The sequence below is a fragment of the Oncorhynchus masou genome, chromosome 6 (genome assembly GCF_036934945.1).
Source record: "Oncorhynchus masou masou isolate Uvic2021 chromosome 6, UVic_Omas_1.1, whole genome shotgun sequence".
Classification (NCBI taxonomy): Eukaryota; Metazoa; Chordata; class Actinopteri; order Salmoniformes; family Salmonidae; genus Oncorhynchus; species Oncorhynchus masou.
Window position 1 is genome coordinate 9,246,975 of NC_088217.1, and position 26,387 is coordinate 9,273,361.

The 26,387-nt window shown below is 43.6% G+C and overlaps 1 protein-coding gene across 1 annotated transcript in view; it reads left to right on the forward strand.

Annotated features, from left to right (window-relative positions):
* LOC135541327 (poly(rC)-binding protein 4-like) overlaps nt 1–26,387 on the forward strand; it is a 181,870-nt gene that overhangs the window by 65,362 nt on the left and 90,121 nt on the right. The window contains exon 2 of the mRNA XM_064967492.1: nt 25,600–25,783. Coding sequence (XP_064823564.1) covers nt 25,676–25,783 — 108 coding nt within the window. The 5' untranslated portion in view covers nt 25,600–25,675. The remainder of the gene's footprint in view (nt 1–25,599; nt 25,784–26,387) is intronic.

Consider the following 26,387-nt stretch of genomic DNA (forward strand, 5'->3'; position numbering starts at 1 on the left):
TCTTTCCTGGAAACCAAGGCTCTTTCCTGGAAACCAAGGCTCTTTCCTGGAAACCAAGACTCTTTCCTGGAAACCAAGTCTCTTTCCTGGAAACCAAGGCACTTTCCTGGAAACCAAGGCTCTTTCCTGGAAACCAAGGCTCTTTCCTGGAAACCAAGTCTCTTTCCTGGAAACCAAGTCTCTTTCCAGGAAACCAAGGCTCTTTCCTGGAAACCAAGTCTCTTTCCTGGAAACCAAGGCTCTTTCCTGGAAACCATGCTCGTTCCTGGAAACCAAGGCTCTTTCCTGGAAACCAAGTCTCTTTCCTGGAAACCAAGGCTCTTTCCTAGAAACCAAGAAACCATGTCTCTTTACTGGAAACCAAGACTCTTTCCTGGAAACAAAGACTCTTTCCTGGAAACCAAGGCTCTTTCCGGGAAACCAAGGCTCTTTCCTGGAAACATCAATCTTCTGGGCTGCATTTCATTCCATTTCCTCTGCTTTCAGTCACTCTGTTCCCTTCTGATCTAATGAGGAAACTATGTGGCTGGTGGAGCTATTGCTCTTGGAAGAAAACTCGGCCCAGAATCCTGGTGCCTTGCACAGTAGCTTGGTGTCTGGGCCTTTAGGGGAGTGACTGAGGGAAGAGAGAAGGGGGAAGGGCTTCCCGGAATGACATCCAGGCCAGGACAGCCTGCTGATTCCCGCCACTACAGGAAAGGGCCCGGGATTGAGACAGCCTGGAGAGAAGCCTGGTGCCTGGTCTTTTGTTCCTGCCGGGCCATTAGTGTGGGGGGGGGGGGTCCCATGTAGACTGTGTGTCCTCTAGGATCAATCCCCTTGACACACACACACACAACCCAGTCTGTGTGTGTTCCTTCAGTGGAGTGCTTACCTCACGCATGACTGATCTATGGCAACTCTCAAGGGGACAGCTCAGCTCCTGGAGAACACATGGATATCAGTCCTACTAGTGTGTGTGTGTGTGTGTGTGTGTGTGTGTGTGTGTGTGTGTGTGTGTGTGTGTGTGTGTGTGTGTGTGTGTGTGTGTGTGTGTGTAAATCTTAACTCCATCCCATCTGAAAGCATTTCAATAATTAATTTCCCTTTATGACAGGGGTAGCGGTCTGTGGGCCGTGGCTGCTAATAGAAATTCCTTTGTGCTGTGTTACTGCAGCGCTCTGAAGGACACACAACCACAATTGGAACTAGGGCTGACCCCATTTAGTTGACTGGGCCATTGTTTGGTTGATTTTTTTAGTCGAGGGGTGGGCTACCGAGCCCAAGGCACTGCATCTCAGTGTTAGAGGCGTCACGACAGACCCTGGTTCGATTCCAGGCTGTATCTCAACCGGCCGTGATTGGGGGTCCCATAGGGCGACACACAATTGGCACTCCATTGTCGTCCATATTTGGCCGGTGTAGGCTATCATTGTAAAAAAATAAGTTGTTCTTAACTGACTTGCTGAGTTAAATAGAGATTAAATTACATTTAAAAAATGAATTAAAATAAATTATGGCACACCAGATGCCTGTCTGAATCACGTCTGTCTGTTTCACGCCTGTCTGATTCACGCCTGTCTGATTCACGCCTGTCTGATTCACGCCTGTCTGATTCACGTCTGTCTGATTCACGCCTGTCTGTTTCACGTCTGTCTGATTCACGCCTGTCTGATTCACGCCTGTCTGATTCACGTCTGTCTGATTTACGCCTGTCTGATTCACGCCTGTCTGATTCACGTCTGTCTGATTTACGCCTGTCTTATTCACGCCTGTCTGATTCACGCCTGTCTGATTCACGCCTGTCTGATTCACGCCTGTCTGATTCACGCCTTTCTGATTCACGCCTGTCTGATTCACGTCTGTCTGATTCACGCCTGTCTGATTCACGCCTGTCTGATTCACGCCTGTCTGATTCACATCTGGCTGATTCACGCCTGTCTGATTCACACCTGTCTGATTCACATCTGGCTGATTCACGCCTGTCAGATTCACGTCTGTCTGATTCACGCCTCTCTGGGGATGCCACACCAGTATCAGCAGTAGTACATTTAATGTTTATTCTCATTATTTCTAATCTACAATGTTTGTTTGATTCTGGTTATTTCTGTTCATGCATTCAATATATGATTATTATTACAGTCTTACCGTTGTCATTGCAGGTTTGGTTTGTTTCATTCCATTTACAACTTATACAATTTATACATTGTCTTTTGTTAGCAGCGCTCCTGTCAATCTTGAGTACGGACACGTACCTGATTACACATAGAAGTAGCCCTAAGCTACCTGGCCTGATTACACATAGAAGTAGCCCTAAGCTACCTGGCCTGATTACACATAGAAGTAGTCCTATAGGCTACCTGGCCCTGATTACACATAGAAGTAGCCCTATAGGCTACCTGATTACACATAGAAGTAGCCCTAAGCTACCTGGACTGATTACACATAGAAGTAGCCCTAAGCTACCTGGACTGATTACACATAGAAGTAGCCCTAAGCTACCTGGACTGATTACACATAGAAGTAGTCCTATAGGCTACCTGATTACACATAGAAGTAGCCCTAAGCTACCTGGACTGATTACACATAGAAGTAGCCCTAAGCTACCTGGACTGATTACACATAGAAGTAGCCCTATAGGCTACCTGGCCTGATTACACATAGAAGTAGCCCTAAGCTACCTGGCCTGCAAGCAAATATAGGCCTATAAATGTTCCCATTTGTGTATTTGATACTGTTTATGATTGTCTTTGATAACGACTCAGAATGAAAGGGGAAAACATGCCATGCTCTGGTCCGGTGGAAGCCTCATAAAATAGGTTTTACATGATTTCTTCTTGTTCCTTGGCCAAATAGCCGACAGCTGTGTCTGTCTGTACGGAACACACTGGCACAAGAAACTCTGAGGGTCCTGAATATGTTATACAATGTTGCAAGTTTGATGGCAAGGAGCTTCAGGACCAAGTTAATGTCTGAAGTTCCTTGCAGACAGGCCATGTGTAGCCAATGTGATTTGTAAAATATTTATTTTTAATCTGTATATATTTTTTTTACCTGCAGTGTTTTTATTTGTAGGCCATTTTATGTTTGTATCATTTTCATTTAGATATATTTTAGTCACATGACATTTATTTTTGAGATTTATTTGATTTGATTTATTTGACCTTTAGGTAGGCCAGTTGAGAACACCTTTATTTAACCAGGTAGGCCAGTTGAGAACACCTTTATTTAACCAGGTAGGCCAGTTGAGAACACCTTTATTTAACCAGGTAGGCCAGTTGAGAACACCTTTATTTAACCAGGTAGGCTAGTTGAGAACACCTCTATTTAACCAGGTAGGCCAGTTGAGAACACCTTTATTTAACCAGGTAGGCCAGTTGAGAACACCTTTATTTCACCAGGTAGGCCAGTTGAGAACACCTTTATTTAACCAGGTAGGCTAGTTGAGAACAAGTTCTGATTTGCAACAGCGACCTGGCCAAGATAAAGCGTAGCAATTCGACACATACAGCACATGGAATAAACAAAACATACAGTTATAATACAGAGTTACACATGGAATAAACAAACATACAGTTATAATACAGAGTTACACATGGAATAAACAAAACATACAGTTATAATACAGAGTTACACATGGAATAAACAAACATACAGTTATAATACAGAGTTACACATGGAATAAACAAAACATACAGTTATAATATAGTAGAACAAAAGAAAACAAAAAGTCTATATACAGTGAGTGCAAACGGGGTAAGATAAGGGGGCTAAGGCAATATGGTGGCAGAGTAGCCTAGTGGTTAGAGCGTTGGACTAGTAACCGGAAATCCCAGAGCTGACAAGGTACAAATCTGTCTGCCCCTGAACAGGCAGTTAACCCACTGTTCCTAGGCCGTCATTGAAAATAAGAATTTGTTCTTAACTGACTTGCCTGGTTAAATAAAGGTAAAAAAAATACATAATAATAATAATAAATAAATAGGCCATGGTGGCAAAGTAAATACCATATAGCAATTAAACGTAGAGATACTGGGGTGCAAAGGAGCAAAAGAAATAAATTAATAAATACAGTATCTGGATGAGGTAGTTGGATGGGCTAGTTACAGATAGTCTATGTGCAGGTGAGGTAGGTAGATAGATGGGCTAGTTACAGATAGTCTATGTGCAGGTGAGGTAGGTAGATAGATGGGCTGTTTACAGATAGGAATACTTTGTTAGAAATGAAATGTTCCATGAAAAAATGTGCGTATGAAAATCATAACTGGCACGCAGATCAGTAGAATTGGCAGGATAACGTGGCACTCCAAATGGTTGCCGACCGCTGTAGTGTAGCCTATTACCGGCAGCTTCAGGAGGGTCATGGCAGATTCAGCGAAGGCAGGAAGCAGGAAGAGCATGCTCAGTAACAGGTTTATTTCTTCTGGTTAGTCTATATTGATCTCTGGTTCCCTCTTATGTCATTTGTGTGTCTTCAATTGTAATCGGAGAGTTTAAAGCATCAGATAAGCTCAGTGGCCTATATATAGTCGATTTTATTCGAACACAGGCTGCATATATATTTGGGAAAATGCACGTTTAACCTCTCTAGGATATGTGGGACGCTATAGTTATAGAAAGGAAAAATAACAAACGGCGAGCGCGCCAAATCAGGTCTGCAAACGTCCTCTGTCCTCTGACCAAATGGCTTTTTACACATCGTTTTTTCAAAATAAAAGCCTGAAACCATGTCTAATGACTGTTGCATTCTAGTGGAAGTCATAGGAACTGCAATCTGATTCCTAACCCATTGGATTCTCTATCGGCATTGAAATTCCACTTCCTGGATGGATTTTCCTCAGGTCTTCGCCTGCCATATCAGTTCTCTTGTACTCACAGACATTATTTGTACAGTTTTGGAAACTTTTGAGTGTTTTCTATATGCATATCCTAGATTCTGGGCCTGAGTAACAGGCAGTTTACTTTGGGCACACTTTTCATCCGGAGGTGAAAATACTGCCCCCTACCCAAGAGAGGTTAAACAATTCGACCAATCGAAAAAGAACAAAAGAACAGACGACTCTTGGTCGACCAATACTTTTTTATTTTGTCAGGGACAGCCCTACTTAGGACATACACACGCAGGATACACACACACATGCACACACAAACACACTCTCAGCACACACACTCAGCACCAACACAAATCACACACAAACACTCTACCTTCAACCCCCCTCCTCGAGTGATGAAATTAATCCGAAATATCAACCCTGAGTGAACATGACAAACATCTCAATGACTTCCCATCAACTTGATCACTATCTGACTGTGTAGCCCTGCCCCATCCCTCTGTCTATTCACAGACAGATATACGGATATTTTACAATACAAATGATTTAGTCCATTTGTTACAGCAAACAACAGACATGTGTTTTCAGACGCACATAGAGAGATACCTCCTGTTTTCAGACATAGAGAGATACCTCCTGTTTTCAGACATAGAGATACCTCCTGTTTTCAGACATAGAGATACCTCCTGTTTTCAGACACAGAGAGAGATACCTCCTGTTGACATAGAGAGAGATACCTCCTGTTTTCAGACATAGAGAGAGATACCTCCTGTTTTCAGACATAGAGATACCTCCTGTTTTCAGACATAGAGAGAGATACCTCCTGTTTTCAGACACATAGAGAGATACCTCCTGTTTTCAGACATAGAGAGAGATGCCTCCTGTTTTCAGACATAGAGATACCTCCTGTTTTCAGACATAGAGAGATACCTCCTGTTTTCAGACACATAGAGAGATACCTCCTGTTTTCAGACATAGAGAGATACCTCCTGTTTTCAGACACATAGAGAGATACCTCCTGTTTTCAGACACACATAGAGATACCTCCTGTTTTCAGACACAGAGATACCTCCTGTTTTCATACCTCCTGTTTTCAGACATAGAGAGATACCTCTTGTTTTCAGACACAGAGAGATACCTCCTGTTTTCAGACACAGAGATACCTCCTGTTTTCACACATAGAGAGATACCTCCTGTTTTCAGACATAGAGATACCTCCTGTTTTCAGACACAGAGATACCTCCTGTTTTCAGACATAGAGAGATACCTCCTGTTTTCAGACATAGAGAGATACCTCCTGTTTTCAGACACAGAGAGAGATACCTCCTGTTTTCAGACACATAGAGAGATACCTCCTGTTTTCAGACACATAGAGAGATACCTCCTGTTTTCAGACATAGAGAGATACCTCCTGTTTTCAGACACATAGAGAGATACCTCCTGTTTTCAGACACATAGAGAGATACCTCCTGTTTTCAGACACAGAGAGAGATACCTCCTGTTTTCAGACATAGAGAGAGATACCTCCTGTTTTCAGACATAGAGAGAGATACCTCCTGTTTTCAGACATAGAGATACCTCCTGTTTTCAGACATAGAGAGAGATGCCTCCTGTTTTCAGACATAGAGATACCTCCTGTTTTCAGACATAGAGAGATACCTCCTGTTTTCAGACACATAGAGAGATACCTCCTGTTTTCAGACATAGAGAGATACCTCCTGTTTTCAGACACATAGAGAGATACCTCCTGTTTTCAGACACACATAGAGATACCTCCTGTTTTCAGACACAGAGATACCTCCTGTTTTCAGACATAGAGAGATACCTCTTGTTTTCAGACACACATAGAGATACCTCCTGTTTTCAGACACAGAGATACCTCCTGTTTTCAGACATAGAGAGATACCTCCTGTTTTCAGACATAGAGAGATACCTCCTGTTTTCAGACACAGAGAGAGATACCTCCTGTTTTCAGACACATAGAGAGATACCTCCTGTTTTCAGACATAGAGAGATACCTCCTGTTTTCAGACACATAGAGAGATACCTCCTGTTTTCAGACACATAGAGAGATACCTCCTGTTTTCAGACACAGAGAGAGATACCTCCTGTTTTCAGACATAGAGAGATACCTCCTGTTTTCAGACACACATAGAGAGATACCTCCTGTTTTCAGACACATAGAGAGATACCTCCTGTTTTCAGACATAGAGAGATACCTCCTGTTTTCAGACACACATAGAGAGATACCTCCTGTTTTCAGACATAGAGAGATACCTCCTGTTTTCAGACACATAGAGAGATACCTCCTGTTTTCAGACACATAGAGAGATACCTCCTGTTTTCAGACACAGAGAGAGATACCTCCTGTTTTCAGACATAGAGAGATACCTCCTGTTTTCAGACACATAGAGAGATACCTCCTGTTTTCAGACACATAGAGAGATACCTCCTGTTTTCAGACATAGAGAGATACCTCCTGTTTTCAGACATAGAGAGATACCTCCTGTTTTCAGACACATAGAGAGATACCTCCTGTTTTCAGACACATAGAGAGATACCTCCTGTTTTCAGACATAGAGAGATACCTCCTGTTTTCAGACATAGAGAGATACCTCCTGTTTTCAGACACACATAGAGAGATACCTCCTGTTTTCAGACATAGAGAGATACCTCCTGTTTTCAGACACATAGAGAGATACCTCATGTTTTCAGACACATATAGATACCTCCTGTTTTCAGACATAGAGAGATACCTCCTGTTTTCAGACACAGAGAGAGATACCTCCTGTTTTCAGACACATAGAGAGATACCTCCTGTTTTCAGACATAGAGAGATACCTCCTGTTTTCAGACACATAGAGAGATACCTCCTGTTTTCAGACACACATAGAGATACCTCCTGTTTTCAGACACAGAGATACCTCCTGTTTTCAGACATAGAGAGATACCTCCTGTTTTCAGACATAGAGATACCTCCTGTTGACACATAGAGAGATACCTCCTGTTTTCAGACACACATAGAGATACCTCCTGTTTTCAGACACAGAGATACCTCCTGTTTTCAGACATAGAGAGATACCTCCTGTTTTCAGACATAGAGAGATACCTCCTGTTTTCAGACACATAGAGAGATACCTCCTGTTTTCAGACATAGAGAGATACCTCCTGTTTTCAGACATAGAGAGATACCTCCTGTTTTCAGACACAGAGAGAGATACCTCCTGTTTTCAGACACATAGAGAGATACCTCCTGTTTTCAGACATAGAGAGATACCTCCTGTTTTCAGACACATAGAGAGATACCTCCTGTTTTCAGACACATAGAGAGATACCTCCTGTTTTCAGACACAGAGAGATACCTCCTGTTTTCAGACATAGAGAGATACCTCCTGTTTTCAGACACACATAGAGAGATACCTCCTGTTTTCAGACACATAGAGAGATACCTCCTGTTTTCAGACATAGAGAGATACCTCCTGTTTTCAGACACACATAGAGAGATACCTCCTGTTTTCAGACATAGAGAGATACCTCCTGTTTTCAGACACATAGAGAGATACCTCCTGTTTTCAGACACATAGAGAGATACCTCCTGTTTTCAGACATAGAGAGATACCTCCTGTTTTCAGACATAGAGAGATACCTCCTGTTTTCAGACACACATAGAGAGATACCTCCTGTTTTCAGACATAGAGAGATACCTCCTGTTTTCAGACACATAGAGAGATACCTCCTGTTTTCAGACACATAGAGAGATACCTCCTGTTTTCAGACATAGAGAGATACCTCCTGTTTTCAGACACATAGAGAGATACCTCCTGTTTTCAGACACATAGAGAGATACCTCCTGTTTTCAGACACATAGAGAGATACCTCCTGTTTTCAGACATAGAGAGATACCTCCTGTTTTCAGACACACATAGAGAGATACCTCCTGTTTTCAGACATAGAGAGATACCTCCTGTTTTCAGACATAGAGAGAGATACCTCCTGTTTTCAGACATAGAGAGATACCTCCTGTTTTCAGACACATAGAGAGATACCTCCTGTTTTCAGACATAGAGAGATACCTCCTGTTTTCAGACATAGAGATACCTCCTGTTTTCACACATAGAGAGATACCTCCTGTTTTCAGACATAGAGAGATACCTCCTGTTGACACATAGAGAGATACCTCCTGTTTTCAGACATAGAGAGATACCTCCTGTTTTCAGACATAGAGAGATACCTCCTGTTTTCAGACATAGAGAGAGATACCTCCTGTTTTCAGACATAGAGAGAGATACCTCCTGTTTTCAGACACATAGAGAGATACCTCCTGTTTTCAGACACATAGAGAGATACCTCCTGTTTTCAGACACATAGAGAGATACCTCCTGTTTTCAGACATAGAGAGAGATACCTCCTGTTTTCAGACACATAGAGAGATACCTCCTGTTTTCAGACACATAGAGAGATACCTCCTGTTTTCAGACATAGAGAGAGATACCTCCTGTTTTCAGACATAGAGAGATACCTCCTGTTTTCAGACATAGAGAGATACCTCCTGTTTTCAGACATAGAGAGATACCTCCTGTTTTCAGACATAGAGAGAGATACCTCCTGTTTTCAGACACATAGAGAGATACCTCCTGTTTTCAGACACATAGAGAGATACCTCCTGTTTTCAGACACATAGAGAGATACCTCCTGTTTTCAGACATAGAGAGATACCTCCTGTTTTCAGACACATAGAGAGATACCTCCTGTTTTCAGACACATAGAGAGATACCTCCTGTTTTCAGACACATAGAGAGATACCTCCTGTTTTCAGACATAGAGAGATACCTCCTGTTTTCAGACACATAGAGAGATACCTCCTGTTTTCAGACACATAGAGAGATACCTCCTGTTTTCAGACACATAGAGAGATACCTCCTGTTTTCAGACACATAGAGAGATACCTCCTGTTGTCAGACATAGAGAGATACCTCCTGTTTTCAGACACATAGAGAGATACCTCCTGTTTTCAGACATAGAGAGATACTTCCTGTTTTCAGACATAGAGAGATACCTCCTGTTTTCAGACATAGAGAGATACCTCCTGTTTTCAGACACATAGAGAGATACCTCCTGTTTTCAGACACATAGAGATACCTCCTGTTTTCAGACACATAGAGATACCTCCTGTTTTCAGACATAGAGAGAGATACCTCCTGTTTTCAGACATAGAGAGATACCTCCTGTTTTCAGACACATAGAGAGATACCTCCTGTTTTCAGACATAGAGAGATACCTCCTGTTTTCAGACACATAGAGAGATACCTCCTGTTTTCAGACACATAGAGAGATACCTCCTGTTTTCAGACACATAGAGAGATACCTCCTGTTTTCAGACACATAGAGAGATACCTCCTGTTTTCAGACATAGAGAGATACCTCCTGTTTTCAGACATAGAGAGATACCTCCTGTTTTCAGACACAGAGAGAGATACCTCCTGTTTTCAGACATAGAGAGAGATACCTCCTGTTTTCAGACACAGAGAGAGATACCTCCTGTTTTCAGACATAGAGAGATACCTCCTGTTTTCAGACACAGAGAGAGATACCTCCTGTTTTCAGACATAGAGAGATACCTCCTGTTTTCAGACATAGAGAGATACCTCCTGTTTTCAGACATAGAGAGATACCTCCTGTTTTCAGACACATAGAGAGATACCTCCTGTTTTCAGACATAGAGAGATACCTCCTGTTTTCAGACATAGAGATACCTCCTGTTTTCAGACACAGAGATACCTCCTGTTTTCAGACACATAGAGAGACACCTCCTGTTTTCAGACATAGAGAGAGATACCTCCTGTTTTCAGACATAGAGAGAGATACCTCCTGTTTTCAGACATAGAGAGATACCTCCTGTTTTCAGACATAGAGAGATACCTCCTGTTTTCAGACACATAGAGAGATACCTCCTGTTTTCAGACATAGAGAGAGATACCTCCTGTTTTCAGACATAGAGATACCTCCTGTTTTCAGACATAGAGAGATACCTCCTGTTTTCAGACACATAGAGAGACACCTCCTGTTTTCAGACATAGAGAGAGATACCTCCTGTTTTCAGACACATAGAGAGATACCTCCTGTTTTCAGACACAGAGAGAGATACCTCCTGTTTTCAGACACATAGAGAGATACCTCCTGTTTTCAGACATAGAGAGAGATACCTCCTGTTTTCAGACATAGAGAGATACCTCCTGTTTTCAGACATAGAGAGAGATACCTCCTGTTTTCAGACATAGAGAGAGATACCTCCTGTTTTCAGACATAGAGAGATACCTCCTGTTTTCAGACATAGAGAGATACCTCCTGTTTTCAGACATAGAGAGATACCTCCTGTTTTCAGACATAGAGAGATACCTCCTGTTTTCACACATAGAGAGATACCTCCTGTTTTCAGACATAGAGAGAGATACCTCCTGTTTTCAGACACATAGAGAGATACCTCCTGTTTTCAGACATAGAGAGATACCTCCTGTTTTCAGACATAGAGAGATACCTCCTGTTTTCACACATAGAGAGATACCTCCTGTTTTCAGACATAGAGAGAGATACCTCCTGTTTTCAGACATAGAGAGAGATACCTCCTGTTTTCAGACATAGAGAGATACCTCCTGTTTTCAGACATAGAGAGAGATACCTCCTGTTTTCAGACACATAGAGAGATACCTCCTGTTTTCAGACACATAGAGAGATACCTCCTGTTTTCAGACATAGAGAGATACCTCCTGTTTTCAGACATAGAGAGATACCTCCTGTTTTCAGACATAGAGAGATACCTCCTGTTTTCAGACATAGAGAGAGATACCTCCTGTTTTCAGACATAGAGAGAGATACCTCCTGTTTTCAGACATAGAGAGATACCTCCTGTTTTCAGACATAGAGAGAGATACCTCCTGCCTTCCTACAATCTTGTTTTATATTTATTCAATTCATTATTTAGCCTTAATTTAACCTTTATTTAACTAGGCAAGTCAGTTAAGAAATTATTTTTTACAGTGACGACCTACCCCGTGCCAAACCCGGACGACGCCGGGCCAATGGTGCGACGCCCTGTGATACAGCGATATTATACACATAAAACAAAGATGACTATTTGGATTGTAGGGTTGTGGCACACTTGGTGGATCCCTTTCACACTATTGGTGAATCCCTTTCACACTATTGGTGGATCCCTTTTACACTATTGGTGGATCCCTTTTACACTATTGGTGGATCCCTTTCACACTATTGGTGGATCCCTTTCACACTATTGGTGGATCCCTTTTACACTATTGGTGGATCCCTTTTACACTATTGGTGGATCCCTTTCACACTATTGGTGGATCCCTTTCACACTGTTGTGCTAAATATTTTCCTTTCTAGCTGACGGATGATGCATAACCTGGCCAGTAACCGTAGTAGCCTTAGTGTAGTGTAGACAGTGAAATGTGCCGGAGACTGCCTGGCAGGACTGACTAACTGACTGTGGAGCATGCAGTGGGGAGGGGGGAGGAGAGGAGTGGGGAGAGAAGATGGGAGGAGAGGAGAGCGGGGAGGAGGAAGGAGAGCAGAGGGGAGAGCAGAGCAGAGGAGAGGAGATGGGCGGGGCGGGGAGGGGAGAAGGGAGATCTGTGAGGCCTTGACAGGCAGTGTGTGCGGCCGTGCGTGACACATGAACTGTGCACGCTATGCTTCAGGGACAAACAGAAAACAACACAGTCCTATGCAAATGGTGCCGGTGGGCTGCAGCAGGAACGATGGTTTAGAGAGTGTAATGGGTGAGGGATGGAGGGTGCCATATATATGTTGATACCAGTGTTATTGCTACTTTACCCTTCATACTATGGTGTTACTATGGTGTTACTATGGTTTTACTAAGACTGTAACTAGGGCTGTTATTAGGGCTGTTACTAGTGCTGTAACCAATGCTGTAACTAGGGCTGTTACTAGGGCTGTTACTAGGGCTGTTACTATGTCTGTTAATAGGGATGTTAATAGACCTGTTACTAGGGCTGTTACTAGGGCTGTTACTAGGGGTGTTACTAGGGCTGTTACTAGGGCTGTTACTAGGGATGTTAATAGACCTGTTACTAGGGCTGTTACTAGGGCTGTTACTAGGGCTGTTACTAGGGCTGTTACTAGGGCTGTTACTAGGGCTGTTACTAGGGCTGTTAATAGGACTGTTAATAGACCTGTTACTAGGGCTGTTACTAGGGCTGTTACTAGGGCTGTTACTAGGGCTGTTACTAGGGCTGTTACTAGGGCTGTTAATAGGACTGTTACTAGGGCTGTTACTAGGGCTGTTAATAGGACTGTTACTAGGGCTGTTACTAGGGCTGTTACTAGGGCTGTTACTAGGGCTGTTACTAGGGCTGTTACTTGGACTGTTACTATGACTGTTACTAGGGATGTTACTAGGGATGTTAATAGACCTGTTACTAGGGCTGTTACTTGGACTGTTACTAGGGCTGTTACTAGGGCTGTTACTAGGGCTGTTACTATGGTGTTACTATGGTGTTACTATGGTTTTACTAAGACTGTAACTAGGGCTGTTATTAGGGCTGTTACTAGTGCTGTAACCAATGCTGTAACTAGGGCTGTTACTAGGGCTGTTACTAGGGCTGTTACTATGTCTGTTAATAGGGATGTTAATAGACCTGTTACTAGGGCTGTTACTATGACTGTTACTAGGGTTGTTACTAGGGATGTTAATAGACCTGTTACTAGGGCTGTTACTTGGACTGTTACTATGACTGTTACTAGGGCTGTTACTAGGGATGTTAATAGACCTGTTACTAGGGCTGTTACTAGGGCTGTTACTAGGGCTGTTACTAGGGATGTTAATAGACCTGTTACTAGGGCTGTTACTTGGACTGTTACTAGGGCTGTTACTAGGGCTGTTACTAGGGATGTTAATAGACCTGTTACTAGGGCTGTTACTAGGGATGTTAATAGACCTGTTACTAGGGCTGTTACTTGGACTGTTACTAGGGCTGTTACTAGGGCTGTTACTATGTCTGTTAATAGGGATGTTAATAGACCTGTTACTAGGGCTGTTACTAGGGCTGTTACTAGGGCTGTTACTAGGGCTGTTACTAGGGCTGTTACTAGGGATGTTAATAGACCTGTTACTAGGGCTGTTACTAGGGCTGTTACTAGGGCTGTTACTAGGACTGTTACTATGACTGTTACTTGGACTGTTACTAGGGATGTTAATAGACCTGTTACTAGGGCTGTTACTAGGGCTGTTACTAGGGATGTTAATAGACCTGTTACTAGGGCTGTTACTAGGGCTGTTACTAGGGCTGTTACTAGGGATGTTAATAGACCTGTTACTAGGGCTGTTACTTGGACTGTTACTATGACTGTTACTAGGGCTGTTACTAGGGCTGTTACTAGGGCTGTTACTAGGGATGTTAATAGACCTGTTACTAGGGCTGTTACTAGGGCTGTTACTAGGGATGTTACTAGGGCTGTTACTAGGGATGTTAATAGACCTGTTACTAGGGCTGTTACTTGGACTGTTACTATGACTGTTACTAGGGCTGTTACTAGGGCTGTTACTAGGGCTGTTACTAGGGATGTTACTAGGGATGTTACTAGGGCTGTTACTTGGACTGTTACTAGGGATGTTAATAGACCTGTTACTAGGGCTGTTACTAGGGCTGTTACTAGGGCTGTTACTAGGGCTGTTACTAGGAATGTTACTAGGGATGTTACTAGGGCTGTTACTTGGACTGTTACTAGGGATGTTAATAGACCTGTTAATAGACCTGTTACTAGGGCTGTTACTTGGACTGTTACTAGGGATGTTACTAGGGATGTTACTAGGGCTGTTACTAGGGATGTTACTAGGGATGTTAATAGACCTGTTACTATGGCTGTTACTTGGACTGTTACTATGACTGTTACTAGGGCTGTTACTAGGGCTGTTACTAGGGATGTTAATAGACCTGTTATTAGGACTGTTACTAGGGCTGTTACTAGGGCTGTTACTAGGGATGTTAATAGACCTGTTACTAGGGCTGTTACTAGGGCTGTTACTAGGGCTGTTACTAGGGATGTTAATAGACCTGTTATTAGGACTGTTACTAGGGCTGTTACTAGGGCTGTTACTAGGGCTGTTACTAGGGCTGTTACTTGGACTGTTACTAGGGATGTTAATAGACCTGTTACTAGGGCTGTTACTAGGGCTGTTACTAGGGCTGTTAATAGGGCTGTTACTAGGGCTGTTACTAGGGCTGTTACTAGGGCTGTTACTAGGGCTGTTACTAGGAAATCAAATCAAAGGTATTTTGTCACGTGCGCCGAATACAACAGGTGTAAACCTTACGGTGAAATGCTTACTTACAGGCTCTAACCAACAGTGGAATTTTTTTTTTAAGGTATTAGGTGAACAATAGGTAAGTAAAGAAATAAAAACATCAGTGAAAAGACATATATCAGTAGAGAGGCTATATACAGTAGTGAGGTTATATACAGTAGGGAGGTTATATACAGTAGGGAGGCTATATACAGTAGGGAGGCTATATACAGTAGGGAGGTTATATACAGTAGGGAGGCTATATACAGTAGTGAGGTTATATACAGTAGTGAGGTTATATACAGTAGGGAGGCTATATACTGTAGCGAGGCTATATACAGTAGGGAGGCTATATACAGTAGGGAGGCTATATACAGTAGTGAGGTTATATACAGTAGGGAGGCTATATACAGTAGGGAGGCTATATACAGTAGTGAGGTTATATACAGTAGGGAGGCTATATACAGTAGAGAGGCGATATGCAGTAGTGAGGCTATATAGAGTAGAGAGGCTATATACAGTAGAGGCTATATACAGTAGAGGCTATATACAGTAGAGGCTAAATAAAGTAGGGAGACTATATACAGTAGGGAGGCTATATACAGTAGTGAGGTTATATACAGTAGGGAGGCTATATACAGTAGGGAGGCTATATACAGTAGTGAGGTTATATACAGTAGTGAGGCTATATACAGTAGCGAGGCTATATACAGTAGAGAGGCGATATGCAGTAGTGAGGCTATATAGAGTAGAGAGGCTATATACAGTAGAGGCTATATACAGTAGAGGCTAAATAAAGTAGGGAGACTATATACAGTAGGGAGGCTATATACAGTAGCGAGTCTATATACAGTAGAGGCTATATACAGTAGAGAGGCTATATACAGTTGTGAGGCTATATACAGTAGGGAGGCTATATACAGTAGAGAGGCTATATACAGTAGGGAGGCTATATACAGTAGCGAGGCTATATACAGTAGAGGCTATATACAGTGGTGAAGCTATATACAGTAGCGAGGCTAGGTACAGTAGAGGCTATACACAGTAGCGAGGCTCTATACAGTAGAGAGGCTATATACAGTAGGGAGGCTATATACAGTAGGGAGGCTATATACAGTAGTGAGGCTATATACATTAGCGAGGCTATATACAGTAGAGAGGCTATATACAGTAGCGCGGCTATATAGAGTAGAGAGGCTATATACAGTAGAGGCTATATACAGTAGAGGTTAAATAAAGTATGGAGACTATATACTGTAGGGAGGCTATATACAGTAGCAAGTCTATATACAGTAGAGGTTATATACAGTAGAGAGGCTATATACAGTAGTGAGGCTATATACAGTAGTGAGGCTATATACAGTAGGGAGGCTATATACAGTAGCGAGGCTATATACAGTAGGGAGGCTATATACAGTAGCGAGGCTATATACAGTAGAGGCTATATACAGTAGAGAGGCTATATACAGTAGAGGCTTTATACAGTGGTGAGGCTACATACAGTAGCGAGGCTAGGTACAGTAGAGAGGCTATATACAGTTGTGAGGCTATATACAGTAGGGAGGCTATATACAGTAGGGAGGCTATATACAGTAGCGAGGCTATATACAGTAGAGAGGCTATATACAGTAGCGAGGCTATATACAGTAGAGAGGCAATATACAGTAGAGGCTATATACAGTAGAGGCTATATACAGTAGAGGATATATACAGTAGTGAGGCTATATACAGTAGGGAGGCTATATACAGTAGCGAGGCTATATACAGTAGCGAGTCTATATACAGAAGAGGCTATATACAGTAGCGAGTCTATATACAGTACGGAGGCTATATACAGTAGGGAGGCTATATACAGTAGCGAGGCTATATACAGTAGAGGCTATATACAGTAGAGAGGCTATATACAGTAGATGCTATATACAGTGGTGAGGCTATATACAGTAGAGAGGCTATATACAGTAGAGGCTATATACAGTGGTGAGGCTATATACAGTAGCGAGGCTATGTACAGTAGAGAGGCTATATACAGTTGTGAGGCTATATACAGTAGTGAGGCTATATACAGTAGCGAGGCTATATACAGTAGGGAGGCTATATACAGTAGGGAGGATATATACAGTAGCGAGGCTATATACAGTAGGGAGGCTATATACAGTATGGAGGCTATATACGGTAGCGAGGCTATATACAGTAGGGAGAATATATATACAGGAGATACTATATACAGTAGAGAGGCTACATACAGTAGCGAGGCTATATACAGTAGCGAGGCTATATACGGTAGCAAGGCTGTATACAGTATGGAGGCTATATACAGTAGCGAGGCTACATACAGTAGCGATCCTATATACAGTAGGGAGAATATATATACAGGAGAGGCTATATACAGTAGGGAGGCTATATACAGTAGAGGGTATATACAGTAGAGGCTATATACAGTAGTGAGGCTATATACAGTAGGGAGGCTATATACAGTAGAGAGGCTATATACAGTAGGTAGGCTATATACAGTAGCGAGGCTATATACAGTAGGGAGGCTATAACAGTAGCGAGGCTATATACAGTAGGAGGCTATAACAGTAGCGAGGCTATATACAGTAGAGAGGCTATATACAGTAGGCAGGCTATAACAGTAGAGAGGCTATATACAGTAGGGAGGCTATATACAGTAGAGAGGCTATATACAGTAGAGAGGCTATATACAGTAGGGAGGCTATATACAGTAGAGAGGCTATATACAGTAGCGAGGCTATATACAGTAGGGAGGCTATAACAGTAGAGAGGCTATATACAGTAGTGAGGCTATAACAGTTGATAGGCTATATACAGAAGAGAGGCTATATACAGTAGGGAGGCTATATACAGTAGGGATGCTATATACAGTAGGGAGGCTATATACTGTAGAGAGAATATATACAGTAGAGGCTGTATACAGTAGGGAGGCTATATACAGTAGTGAGGCTATATACAGTAGGGAGGCTATATACAGTATAGGCTATATACAGTAGAGACTATATACAGTAGGGAGGCTATAACAGTAGTGAGGCTATATACAGTAGTGAGGCTATGACAGTAGAGAGGCTATATACAGTAGGGAGGCTATAACAGTAGAGAGGCTATATACAGTAGAGAGGCTATATACAGTAGGGAGGCTATAACAGTAGAGAGGCTATATACAGTAGGGAGGCTATATACAGTAGAGAGGCTTTATACAGTAGCGAGGCTATATACAGTAGTGAGGCTATAACAGTAGAGAGGCTATATACAGTAGGGAGGCTATATACAGTAGAGAGGCTATATACAGTAGCGAGGCTATATACAGTAGGGAGGCTATAACAGTTGCGAGGCTATATACAGTAGGAGGCTATAACAGTAGCGAGGCTATATACAGTAGGGAGGCTATAACAGTTGATAGGCTATATACAGTAGAGAGGCTATATACAGTATGGTGGCTATATACAGTAGGGAGGCTATATACAGTAGGGAGGCTATATACTGTAGCGAGGCTATATACATTAGGGAGGCTATATACAGTAGGGAGGCTATATACTGTAGCGAGGCTATATACAGTAGAGGCTGTATACAGTAGGGAGGCTATATACAGTAGGGAGGCTATATACAGTAGGGAGGCTATATACAGTATAGGCTATATACAGTAGAGACTATATACAGTAGTGAGGCTATAACAGTAGAGAGGCTATATACAGTAGGGAAGCTATAACAGTAGAGAGGCTATATACAGTAGAGAGGCTATATACAGTAGTGAGGCTATAACAGTAGAGAGGCTATATACAGTAGGGAGGCTATAACAGTAGAGAGGCTATATACAGTAGAGAGGCTATATACAGTAGGGAGGCTATAACAGTAGAGAGGCTATATACAGTAGGGAGGCTATATACAGTAGGGAGGCTATATACAGTAGAGAGGCTATATACAGTAGGGAGGCTATATACAGTAGAGAGGCTATATACAGTAGCGAGGCTATATACAGTAGGAGGCTATAACAGTAGCGAGGCTATATACAGTAGGGAGGCTATAACATTAGAGAGGCTATATACAGTAGGGAGGCTATAACAGTAGAGAGGCTATATACAGTAGAGAGGCTATATACAGTAGGGAGGCTATAACAGTAGAGAGGCTATATACAGTAGTGAGGCTATAACAGTAGAGAGGCTATATACAGTAGGGAGGCTATAACAGTAGAGAGGCTATATACAGTAGAGAGGCTATATACAGTAGAGAGGCTATATACAGTAGAGAGGCTATATACAGTAGAGAGGCTATATACAGTAGGGAGGCTATATACAGTAGAGAGGCTATATACAGTAGTGAGGCTATAACAGTAGAGAGGCTATATACAGTAGAGTGGCTATATACATTAGTGAGGCTATAACAGTAGAGAGGCTATATACAGTAGGGAGGCTATATACAGTAGAGAGGCTATATACAGTAGCGAGCTAAGATACAGTAGTGAGGCTATAACAGTAGAGAGGCTATATACAGTAGAGAGGCTATATACATTAGTGAGGCTATAACAGTAGAGAGGCTATATACTGTAGAGAGGTTATATACAGTAGTGAGGCTATAACAGTAGAGAGGCTATATACAGGCACCGGTTCATCGGGCTGATTTGAGATAGTATGTACATGTAGATATAGATAAAGTGACTGAAATAAAGGGTTGGTCTATAATCAGAAACGGTCCTTCTGTAGAATTAGAGAGGGGTGAGAGGGTAATTACTCCACATGTATTTCTGATAAACCCCTAGAAACAGGACACTAATTCACACCATGTGACCAAGGCTTGGTCCTGTGTGCCAGCTAGCATCACATTTGTGACCTACTTTCAAGTAGAACTGTGTTTTGGGGAAGTGTGTGTGTTCGTGTGTGTGTGTGTGTGTGTGTGTGTGTGTGTGTGTGTGTGTGTACCTGTGTACCTGTGTGCCTGTGTGTGTGTGTGTGTGTGTGTGTGTGTGTGTGTGCCTGTGTGTGTGTGTGTGTGTGTGTGTGTGTGTGTGTGTGTGTGTGTGTGTGTGTGTGTGTGTTTCCCAGCAGCAGATTGTTACCCTGTAAACACAAACACACACTCCCTCCTCCCACAGCTGCAGTTCCTCAGGCGTGACAATTGAGTCTCTAATTACTGTAACCATGCTTCTGGCAGACAGGCAGTCTTCGGCTGAAACACACACGAACACCACACACACACTCTCACACACATACCACAACACACACACACACACCACCACAGGAGCTTGGTGGTATCTTAATTGGTGGAGAACAGGCTCGTGGTAATGACTGGAGTGGAATCAGTGGAACGGTATCAAATACATCAAACACATGTTTTCCACGTGTTTGATGCCGTTCAATTTGCTCCGTTATTGTGACCCGTCCTCCCCTCACCAGCCTCCACTGACACACGCGGTATCTCAGCTGAGACACGACGACGGACGTCTAAGTCTCTAACTGTTTCTCACCAGACAGATGCAAAAGCGGATGAGTCATACAGACACATACAGAGATGTTTTTCTCTGCCATGTGATGACTGTCTGCAGAGGCTTTTAAGCGTCTACCAGGACGAGTGGCATGTTCAAGCTCGAAGCTGATTTAATGCCCACTTAAGCTTTTGACAGATTCTCAATTAAGTTTTTTTTTCTCGAATTAGAGTGCTGATTTGCTGTGCTAGCTCCTTATACTTGGAAATCATATTAATGTCTTGATTGGACCTTTCGCACAGTCTCATATATATATATGTACACGTAGATGGGTAAATCTTCCATCCACCGTGAGTGTGGGCCAGGGCCAGGGAGAGGTTCCTGAGGGAGAGCTGGTGGAAGTTCCGGCTGACTGAGGCTCCACGACTGGAGCAGGAGTCTCCTAAACTATGGCTCCACGACTGGAGCAGGAGTCTCCTAAACTATGGCTCGTCAAGGCTCTGGCTGAGAGGGTGTACAGACCTTGGTGTGGTGGACTGTGTGCACTCTGGAGTTGTCTTCATCTGCTGGGGAGCTCTGGAGAGCAGAAGGATACTTCCGTGCCTCCGGGCCGGGGTGACCTAGAGGGACATCGGTCGGGAAAGCAGCTGAGCCACCTCATAGTGGAAGTCCCAACGCCCCCATGGAAGTGCCGAATGCACTAGCCAGGAAGGCCTGAAGTAGAGTCTCTTAGGGGAGTAGGCGGACTGACTCTGAGAGGTCTGAAGTAGAGTCTGTTGGGGGGCAGGTCTGAAGTAGAGTCTGTTTGGGGGGCAGGTCTGAAGTAGAGTCTGTTTGGGGGGCAGGTCTGAAGTAGAGTCTGTTTGGGGGGCAGGTCTGAAGTAGAGTCTGTTTGGGGGGCAGGTCTGAAGGAGACGGTCAGGAGACGGTGCTCCCACGACGGGGACTCATTCCGGGAGGGCCTAGAGTACTCCCTCCTGATCTCGTCCTGCTCATGACGTAGGTCCTCCTATTCCCTCAGAAGCTCTCAACTGGTGAGGGTGTGGCCAACCCTTACTACTGAGGAGGCCTGGAGCAGGGCTGGTCGTCTGTATCCTGGGGCGCTTAAACAACTCCTCTTCAGGTTAATGCAACATATTCTCTGTCGCTAGGTCAGAATCCAGCTCGAAGGACTATGTAAAAACAGCTAACTGGAGCTCGCCTGAGGGGTTCGGCTGTGAACGCCCTCACCCGCTAGTACTTAATTCCGATCAGGAGATGATTGTGGACTACAGGAAAAGGAGAACTGAGCACGCCCCCCTCCCATTCTCATCGACGGGTCTGTAGTGGAGCAGGTTGAGAGCTTCAACTACCTTGGTGTCCACATCACCAACAAACTATCATGGTCCAAACACACTCAGACAGTCGTAAAGAGGGCAATGACAAAGCCTATTCCCCCTCAGGAGACTGGAAATATTTGGCATGTACATCACTGGGGTCAAGCTTCCTGCCATCCAGGACCTGTATACCAGGCGGTGTCAGAGGAAGGCCCTAAAAATTGTCAACGACTCCAGCCACCCTAGTCATAGACTGTTCTCCCTGCTAACCCACGGCAAGCAAATCAAATCAAATCAAATTTTATTTGTCACATACACATGGTTAGCAGATGTTAATGCGAGTGTAGCGAAATGCTTGTGCTTCTAGTTCCGACAATGCAGTAATAACCAACAAGTAATCTAACTAACAATTCCTAATCTACTGTCTTATACACAGTGTAAGGGGATAAAGAATATGTACATAAGGATATATGAATGAGTGATGGTACAGAGCAGCATAGGCAAGATACAGTAGATGGTATCGAGTACAGTATATACATATGAGATGAGTATGTAAACAAAGTGGCATAGTTAAAGTGGCTAGTGATACATGTATTACATAAGGATGCAGTCGATGATATAGAGTACAGTATATACGTATGCATATGAGATGAATAATGTAGGGTAAGTAACATTATATAAGGTAGCATTGTTTAAAGTGGCTAGTGATATATTTACATCATTTCCCATCAATTCCCATTATTAAAGTGGCTGGAGTTGAGTCAGTGTCAGTGTGTTGGCAGCAGCCACTCAATGTTAGTGGTGGCTGTTTAACAGTCTGATGGCCTTGAGATAGAAGCTGTTTTTCAGTCTCTCGGTCCCAGCTTTGATGCACCTGTACTGACCTCGCCTTCTGGATGATAGCGGGGTGAACAGGCAGTGGCTTGGGTGGTAGATGTCCTTGATGATCTTTATGGCCTTCCTGTAACATCGGGTGGTGTAGGTGTCCTGGAGGGCAGGTAGTTTGCCCCCGGAGTGCCAAGTCGAGGTCCAAAAGGCTTTTTAACAGCTTCTACCCCCCAGCCATAAGACTCCTGAACAGCACACACTCTCTCTCTCTCACACACACACACACACACACGCACACACAGACACACACACACGCTAACACACACACACACACCCACGCTAACACACACACACACACCCACGCTAACACACACACACACACACACACACACACACACACACACACACAGAGAGAGAGAGAGACACACAGACACAGACACACACACACACACACACACACACACACACACACACACACACACACACACACACACACACACACACACACACACACACACACACACACACACACACACACACACACACACACACACACACTCACACAAACTCTCACTCTCACACACATTCTCTCTCTCTCTCACACACACACAAAACTCCCACTCTCACACACATTCTCTCTCTCTCTCTCTCACACACACACACACACACACACACACACACACACACACACACACACACACACACACACACACACACACACACACACACACACACACTCACACAAACTCTCACTCTCACACACATTCTCTCTCTCTCTCTCACACACACACACAAACTCCCACTCTCACACACATTCTCTCTCTCTCTCACACACACACACACACACACACACACACACACACACACACACACACACACACACACACACACACACACACACACACACACACACACACACACACACACACACACACACACACACACACACACACACACACACACACACACACAAACACATACACATCCCAGAAGAAGTCTTTGTGGTTCTATAAGGAAAGGAAAATGAACATACATATTAACAGCTGTAATGCAGCTATACATTTGGAACCTTAGACTACATAGCCTAGATAGCATATCACTGAAGACACATAGTCACACAGCTACAGATTGGATGTCAAAGTCTTGGCGGAGAGAGAGACTAATTACTGCTGCCAGTCACGACTTGTGACCTTTTCTCTCCAGCCAGCTAGAGATCTTATCTAATAGGACATAAATCAAGTGTGTATGTGGAAGTACACCCAGGCCGTCTGGAATCATCTTCTACTGGCTTCCCTTTTCTTCTACCTAACACAGACTCGTACAGTAGCATTAGCATGCACATAATAACAGCTACGAACATGCAATTATTTACAGTAGCTTGCAATTCTCTACTTAGACGATAGTATGCATTACCTAAACAGGTAAGCAATGCTAACCGCTGGCGACAGAACACCAAGTTACATATTTAACAAGATAACCAACCGTAGCAAGGTTTCAGTAGCATGGGGACCGATCATCAGAAACTATACCTAACAATACAGGGCACAAACACTTCTAGAAGACAAACTGAAAACTTGGTCCCCAGCCAATCTTGGCATCCTCATTGGCCAAAGATGATAACCACTCTGAGCTACAGTGGGAGGGGCCAGAGTCCACTTGTCCACATGTCCATGAAACCTGGCAGTGATTGAAGAGCTGAGAAGGGGATAAATTACCCTCACGGGACTGTGGGGAAAGCCACATGCACAGGCATGGGCCTGTTTTACACATTGTGTTCCTTGTTCGTTGTCCCCGTCCTTATGTAGAAGAGTTTGAAAAGATAAGACTCTGGTTACAATGAGCTAAACTGTGTCATTAACAACGACCTCTTTCTCTAACAACGACCTGTTTCTCTAACAACGACCTGTTTCTCTGACAGTGACCTGTTTCTCTGACAATGACCTGTTTCTCTGACAATGACCTGTTTCTCTAACAACGACCTGTTTCTCTGACAGTGACCTGTTTCTCTGACAATGACCTGTTTCTCTAACAATGACCTGTTTCTCTGACAGTGACCTGTTTGTCTAACAACCTGTTTCTCTGACAATGACCTGTTTCTCTAACAATGACCTGTTTCTCCAACAACAACCTGTTTCTCTGACAATGACCTGTTTCTCTGACAATGACCTGTTTCTCTGACAATGACCTGTTTCTCTGACAGTAACCTGTTTCTCCAACAACAACCTGTTTCTCTAACAATGACCTGTTTCTCCAACAACAACCTGTTTCTCTGACAATGACCTGTTTCTCTAACAACCTGTTTCTCAGACAGTGACCTGTTTCTCTGACAGTGACCTGTTTCTCCAACAACAACCTGTTTCTCTGACAATGACCTGTTTCTCTAACAACCTGTTTCTCTGACAGTGACCTGTTTCTCTGACAGTGACCTGTTTCTCCAACAACAACCTGTTTCTCTGACAATGACCTGTTTCTCTAACAACCTGTTTCTCAGACAGTGACCTGTTTCTCTGACAGTGACCTGTTTCTCCAACAACAACCTGTTTCTCTGACAATGACCTGTTTCTCTAACAACCTGTTTCTCTGACAGTGACCTGTTTCTCTGACAGTGACCTGTTTCTCTAACAATGACCTGTTTCTCTGACAGTGACCTGTTTCTCTGACAGTGACCTGTTTGTCTAACAACCTGTTTCTCTGAAGCTTGTTGCTTGTTACTGACATACTGTACTGTATATAGACATTCTTTGGTTGCAGTTGTATCGCGTATACGGATGATACATTTCCGTTTTGGAAAATTAGACAATTGTTAAGTTTTCTGGGATAACTCAAAAGAAAAATCAATAATCACTATAATCAATAATAACAAAATGTTGTACTTCCTGTGTTTTCCTACAGAGAGCTGTGAGGAGAGAGAGAACCTCTCCATTCACCCTGAGAGTCTGTCTGTCTGTCTGCCTGCAGAGCATCTTTCATGCGTCTCCTTGTGTCTCAGTCTCACATCAACATGAACTGTGAACAGGACTTTGGAGAGGGGGGCATGAACGTCACCCTTACGCTACGGCTCCTCATGCACGGAAAGGTAGGTCTGTCTGCTTGCCTTAGATGATGACACACACGTGGCCAGGGGTGGACTTGGTCTAGTGGTCTAGTGGTCTAGTGGCTGTCTAGGGTGATCTAGTGGTCTAGTGGCTGTCTGGGTGGTCTAGTGGTCTAGTGGCTGTCTGGGTGGTCTAGTGGTCTAGTGGCTGTCTGGTGACTGTCTGGGTGGTCTAGTGGTCTAGTGGCTGTCTGGGTGGTCTAGTGGTCTAGTGCCTCTCTGGGGTGGTATAGTAGTCTAGTGGTCTAGTGGCTGTCTGGGGTGATCTAGTGGTATAGTGGTATAGTTACTGTCTGGGGTGGTCTAGTGGCTGTCTAGGGGGGTCTAGTGACTGTCTGGGTTAGTATAGTGGTCTAGTGGTATAGTGGGCTAGTGGGCTAGTGGTCTAGTGCCTCTCTGGGGTGGTATAGTGGTCTAGTGGTCTTGTGACTGTCTGGGGGTGTCTAGTGGTCTAGTGGTCTAGTGGTATAGTGGTCTAGTGGCTGTCTGGGGGTGTCTAGTGGTCTAGTGGCTGTCTGGGGGTGTCTAGTGGTCTAGTGGTCTAGTGGCTGTCTGGGGGTGTCTAGTGGTCTAGTGATCTAGTGGC